The sequence below is a fragment of the Polyodon spathula genome, unplaced genomic scaffold (genome assembly GCF_017654505.1).
Source record: "Polyodon spathula isolate WHYD16114869_AA unplaced genomic scaffold, ASM1765450v1 scaffolds_1864, whole genome shotgun sequence".
In the NCBI taxonomy this organism is placed as follows: Eukaryota; Metazoa; Chordata; class Actinopteri; order Acipenseriformes; family Polyodontidae; genus Polyodon; species Polyodon spathula.
The window spans coordinates 1-6,403 of record NW_024473339.1 but is presented as its reverse complement, the minus strand read 5'-3'; the positions used below and the strand labels follow the sequence as shown (position 1 = coordinate 6,403).

General features: G+C 42.5%; 1 protein-coding gene across 1 annotated transcript; it reads right to left on the bottom strand.

Annotated features, from left to right (window-relative positions):
• Positions 1–16: 16 nt before the first annotated feature.
• Positions 17–6,400, bottom strand: LOC121310221 (myosin heavy chain, fast skeletal muscle-like; the record flags this gene model as incomplete). Its single annotated transcript, XM_041243523.1, has 14 exons — positions 17–211; positions 310–552; positions 911–1,166; positions 1,904–2,040; positions 2,258–2,381; positions 2,492–2,609; positions 2,873–2,960; positions 3,049–3,119; positions 4,812–5,121; positions 5,214–5,384; positions 5,482–5,631; positions 5,722–5,840; positions 6,088–6,226; positions 6,311–6,400. Coding segments are annotated over 14 exons (2,211 nt in total), but the record flags the coding sequence as incomplete, so codon positions are not given.
• Between the last annotated feature and the right edge of the window lie 3 nt (positions 6,401–6,403).

Genomic DNA, 6,403 nt, shown 5'->3' with positions numbered 1-6,403 from the left:
CCCATTGAGAGTCTGCATTGTAGGCTTCACTCACATCGTCCACTTGTTGTTCCAGCTTAGTCTTTGCTTTGGTCAGAGTGTTGACTTTGTCCTCCTCTGCTTGCAGGTCATCAAGGGTCTGTTGGTGTGCCTCTTGGAGGGCTTTCTTTTCCTTGGTTAATTTTGCAATGCTTTCGTCCTGAGTAGCCATTTCTTCAGTAAGGTTTTTAACCTATATAAAAGGGTTAGGGTTAGAGTTAGGGTCAGGGTTACAAAACCAATGGATTTATGTTCTGTTCAGTTTTTGAAGAAATAAGTTAAGATCCTCACCTTATTTTCTGTGGCATGCTTCTCCTTCTCCACTTTGGCCAGTGTCAGCTCGAGGTCGTCAATGTCCTTCTTGAGCTCGGAGCACTCGTCTTCCAGTTTCCTCTTCTTGGCAGTCAGCTCAGAGTTCATTTCCTCCTCGTCTTCCAGTCTCTCAGTTGCCTCTTTCAGTTTTGCCTCGAGCTGGATTTTGCTTTTGATAAGCGCCTCGCATCTTTCTTCAGCATCAGAGAGACTTTCACCTTCCTGCAAAGACATCATAAATGTTATAATAAAGGAACAGGGATGGAAATGTTGAATCACATTTATTATTAATTGTTCCCTAGGAATGTCTTTGAGGTACAGCAGTTAAGTAAGAATATATTTTAATGGTTCTCCATTAGATTTGTGTTGGTGGTCTTTCTGATCGGTAACCCCAGTGGAAATGGGTCCTTGCACTGGTTTATTTGTTTTATATACTGGTTTGTTCCAGAAGGAGGCAGCACAGAAATATGGCAAAAATGAATCACGAATCATGAATCTCTCACATCTAGGCAGTGTCCACGACACGAGATAAAGGAATCGGAAGGATGATAAGCCATAGTAATAAAGAATGGATACATACCGACTGGACTTGAAGCAGCAGGTCGTTCTTTTCCTGAACCACAGAAACCATCTTCTCCTCCAGCGCCTTGCATTTGGCTTCTGACTTGGCCAGATTTTCTTTGCACTTTTCGAATTCTTCTTTCATGTTGGCCATTTCCTTTTCAGACTCGGCGCTCTTCAGCAGCGGCTTGATCTTGAAGTAGAGCTTCATCCATGGCCAGTGTTTCACATTCATGAATGAGCGAATGTTGTACTGGATGGTGAAAATGGACTCCCTGTAGCACATGAACAAAAGAGCACAAATGATATACTGGCCTTTTTGTAAAACTCTTTTTAACTCACAAAAGCGGAACAATCTTATATGTGGTTCTTGAAACGTTTCCTTAAGGATAATATCAATTTTTTTTTCAAAATCTTAAACGTGTGCAATGTGCTGGTTGAATCAAACATATTGTATTAAATATATTAAAATAGTTTTGCATTGTATCCGTAGCAACATAAAACAAAGTTTATTAAACGTTCCTGTTGCATAAATGAAAAACGAATATTGAGTAAAAAGTATATGGCGGAAATATGACATTAAAACAGCGACCTGTCCCCAGTGTGCAATTTCAGATGTCGAAATACAGTTCTACTATCAGGTAGTTTGTGCAACCGTCAATTACAGAACACGCTTTACAGATGCTGGCAAGCGCAGAGCGATTCTGGTTCGGGGTTTTACAAAACGACACTTGCGCTGCGTGTTTTGCTTCATTTAGTTTGTAGTGTACTGATTCCCCTCTAATGCCGCTGTCCACGTCAATTTGTGCTACCTATCGAATGTTCCTACTTTGCGTACTGCGCATGCCCAGACTGTTTAGACCCTGCACTGCGCATGTTCGTATTTTTTCCTTAAGCCCGAGGAAACTCTTCAAAATGTGCAGTGTAGCCGTGTAGCTTGTGTGTTTATATTTATAAAAATGACGATACATCTGCAGTATATTACAGGAGCTTCACATGGTTTCTTTATCACCTTCTTTCCATCATTTTTACGAATTCCTTTCTCATCAGGAAGCCCCGGCACAGAGCCTGTGTGCTGGTCACGAGTTTGGCTAACTTTTCATCTCTCATCTCCTCAAGCACACCCAGCAGACCAGCCTTAAAGAAGACCTGCATTCAAGAGATTCACGGTAAAACGGGCTTTTGTCTTAGCAAGGCACACCATTAGACTAGGAGAACAGAGTTCACTTAATCATGTAACAATAAACATCTTGAAAAGCATTGACTTTCATAGGCGTAATGTGGTTTCCGTTGGCATTTCAATCAATTTGAACTGGACAATAACATTTTCAAAGTGATGATAATTTTAAAGATTATGTAGACTAACCTTGGTGTGCCCAAATTTATACTCCTCGTGATTTATATCAATGGATCCCAAAAGCTTCTCTGATGCTTTCTTGTTGTCCATGAACTGACCCTCGGGAATAACACTTGCATTTAACACTTTGTATCTGTGTCACAAACAGGGAATCAGTGTCATTATACACTTTGAATAGCTGCGCAGAGAAATGCAAGAGAATGAGAAAGCATTCATGAGAGGGAAACTCAGAGGTGTTGATACCTTTGCTTGAAGTCACCATACAAGATTCTGCTCGGGAATCCCTTTCTGCAAATTCTGATACCTTCCAGCACACCATTACATCTCAGCTGGTGGATAACCAGATGATTTTCCATAAGGGCTGTAAAGAAGAGTACATGTTATATAGAAGAGTAATCATGTGTTTATAACTTAAATATAAGAAAACGGCTCTTCAAAATAATCCATTCCAAATACCTCCTGAGGAACTTTCAAAGGTTTAGATCTACCTTTGAATTGCTGGCTAGCGAACAAACCTTCGAACCTTTGAACACAGCCCTGAATCCCTGTGATTGCAGTTAGACATTTGTCAGAAATGAGCAGAGTCAAAGTGAAGAGTCCCGCTCGTTATAATATCTTAAGTACCTGGAGTCTTTGACTCGTTGGGGATCAAGCAGCGCACAAAGTGAGGGTGAGTGCTCCTCAAGTTGGACATCAGCTTGTTCAGGTTCTCCTGTAGAAAGATGAACATTGGAAGATTGAGTTCACGTTTTTCAATTCAATGTTAGCAGAGTAGAAAAAGGTAAAGCAGGAACACATACCCTGAAGAGTCCAGACACAGTCTGGAAGGAGCCTCCCTTCTTCTTGCCACCCTTCTTCGCACCACCAGCATCTTTAAATGCAAAGAGCAAAACCTCAGACAGGTGAAGTACAATCAGTAGAAAAACAGGCTGAACCCCTCCCTTCACCCTCAATAGCAATGTGTGTACAAAATGAAAACCATTGGAAACGTCCAGAATCTGACACAGATAATCTGCAACACCTTGAAGGCTTAAACTGTACGTTTAACAAAAAGGTTATGAAGGTTCACACAGACAAGTCACTGGTGTGGCTAAACCTGCTCTTGTGAAGGCTGTACATGTGACAGAGTGAGCAGAACAGAGATTTTGTACGTGGCTGAGCGGACAGAACAAAGGTGGAAGTATAGAGGCGGCTTGCCGTAATACCTCTCATATGATAAAAGGGTGATAGTGCTGGAACACAGCAACTGTTTTGAAACCAATTTGCTTTGTACACATTCGGGTGAGTTGGAGCTGTAGAATGTAAACACGCTCAGAAGTAGAGAGACTGTTGTGCTAATCGGGACGTGACATCAATCACTCCTGTCCTGAAAGAACGCCTCCAGTTCAGGTAGATATCACACACCTGTCTTGCAAATATTACACTAGATGACTGTTATGCCATGTCTTGAGATATAGGGCTAGAGGACCAAATGATTTTCGGGTGGCAAACTCCAGTAACGCTGCCCCTAAATTGCTTTTAGGAGGCGTAAAGCCTGATGCCCATCTCAGAAATCCTGAGTACCTCCTCAACCTGCTGTCCCACTGTGTCCCTGCCCGCAGGGTGAGGTCCTCCAACTCTGGCCTGCTTGTTATCCCCAAGCGAAAGCGCCCCACGCTCGGAGAGACGCTCGTTCAGCTTCATGGCTCTGACTCTCTGGAACTCTCTCCCAGCTTTGGTGCGTGATGCTCCCGCCGTCGCTCGCTTTAAATCAGCTCTCAAGACCCACCTGTTCTCTCTTGCTCTCCGTGCTCTTTCTGCTATTAGCTGCTGCTACTATTTCATGTATCTGCTATCCTGTATTCTGCTGCTACTATTTCATGTATTCTGCTGCTATCCTGTATTCTGCTCTTTCCACTGTATTTAATGCACTATTTCATGTATTCTGCTGCTATCCTGTATTCTGCTCTTTCCACTGTATTTAATGCACTATTTCATGTATTCTGCTGCTATCCTGTATTCTGCTCTTTCCACTGTATTTAATGCACTATTTCATGTATTATGCTGCTATCCTGTATTCTGCTCTTTCCACTGTATTTAATGCACTATTTCATGTATTGTGCTGCTATCCTGTATTCTGCTCTTTCCTACTGTATTTAATGTATTTAATGCACTATTTCATGTATTATGCTGCTATCCTGTATTCTGCTCTTTCCACTGTATTTAATGCACTATTTCATGTATTCTGCTGCTATCCTGTATTCTGCTCTTTCCACTGTATTTAATGCACTATTTCATGTATTCTGCTGCTATCTGTATTCTGCTCTTTCCACTGTATTTAATGCACTATTTCATGTATTCTGCTGCTATCCTGTATTCTGCTCTTTCCACTGTATTTAATGCACTAGTTCATGTGTTATGCTACTATTATGTATTATGCATTTCTCTGTGTTTGTAGTATTATGGATTATCTTGTTGTCGCTGCATCTTGTAAAGCTCTTTGTGACGGTGCTCCGCTATGAAAGGCGCTATATAAAATAAAGATTGATTGATTGATTGATTGATTGATTGATTGATTGATTACCTGCGGCGGGCGCTGCGCTGTTGGCATAAAGGAAGGCCAGCAGTTTCACAGATGACTTCACGTACAGCCCCAGTACAGTTTCGTTCAGGGGGTCCTTGTTCTTGTCCAGCCAGCCGTTGACGTTGTAGTCCACAGTGCCGGCATAGTGCACCAGGGAGAAGTGGGCCTCAACTTTGCCTTTGCCTGGTTTAGGTTTCTGGAAGGCGTTGCACTTCCCAAGGTGCTGGTCGTACAGCTTGTTCTTGAAGGAAGTGTCTGAGGCCTTGGGGAACATGCACTCCTCTTCAAGGATGGAGAAGATGCCCATTGGCTGGTGGAAACAAAGACATGAATTTTAGAAAGAGAGAAACAGCAGAGAGGGCAACGCGAGCGTTGAATTTATTAACAGCGTTGCTGACGTACCTTTTCAATAAGCTCAATGCAAGCAGCCAAGTCCATGCCGAAGTCAATGAACTCCCAAATGATTCCTTCCTTCTTGTACTCTTCTTGTTCCAGTACAAACATGGTGTGATTGAAGAACTGTTGCAGTTTTTCATTGGTGAAGTTGATGCACAGCTGCTCCAAGCTGTTGAACTAAATACAAACACAAAAACATATATGAAATCCCAGCAACAAATAAATAAAGCTGTTTGTAGTAGGGAAATGATGATACAGAAAACCTCCAACTTACATCAAAGATCTCAAATCCTGCAATATCCAGGACTCCAATGTAGAATTGCCTTGCCTGCTTTGTATCCAGCATCTCATTGATACGGATAACCATCCACAAGAACAGTTTCTCATAGACAGATTTGGACAAAGCGCCAACAGCGTTATTGACCTAATGAGATGAAAGAGGTTGTGTTAAGTGAGAATATCATTCAGTTGAATTGTGTGCAATGTGCATGGAGGTCTAGAGCAAACACATTACCTGGGGGACAGTCTGCCCCTTGGTCACATACTCATTCCCCACTTTCACTCTCGGGTAGCACAAGGCTTTCAGCAAGTCAGCGGAGTTCAGTCCCAGAAGATAACTGACTTTATCAGCCACTGAAACCAAACACAACATCTCGTTTACGACTCCTGGTAACCTCGGATGTGTAAACTGGTTGAAATGGATAGAGTAGCTTAGTAGGAGATGTGCGTGTCTTGATAAGCAATGCGTGTTCATCTAATGTCTGATCATCAGTCTCAACAGCAATGCAAAAGCAACGGCGCTATCTCTGCATGATTTCTGCAGGCTCTCACAATAGCAAGGCTGCCTTTCATTTCTTGTTAGCTGCTTGTACTCAGTTACCTTCAGTGCCGTCTGGCTCAGCCTGCTCCTCACGTTGCTTCTGCTTGAACTTCATGTTACCGTAGTGCATCACTGCACCAGTGATCTTGTAGATGCCCAATTTTTCGTCATTGTTGAACCCAAGAATGTCAATGGCAGACTGGATAATAAAAACAACATGAGGCGCATCAGCAACCAGAAGAGGCAGCAAAATCATTAAACGAAGCTAATCAATGGAACTCACATCTGTGGCCATCAACTCCTCCTTGTCGTCAATGCTGGCGACGGTGATCTGCCCTTGACTGATCATAGGGAAATCATAGGGGTTGGTGGTAAT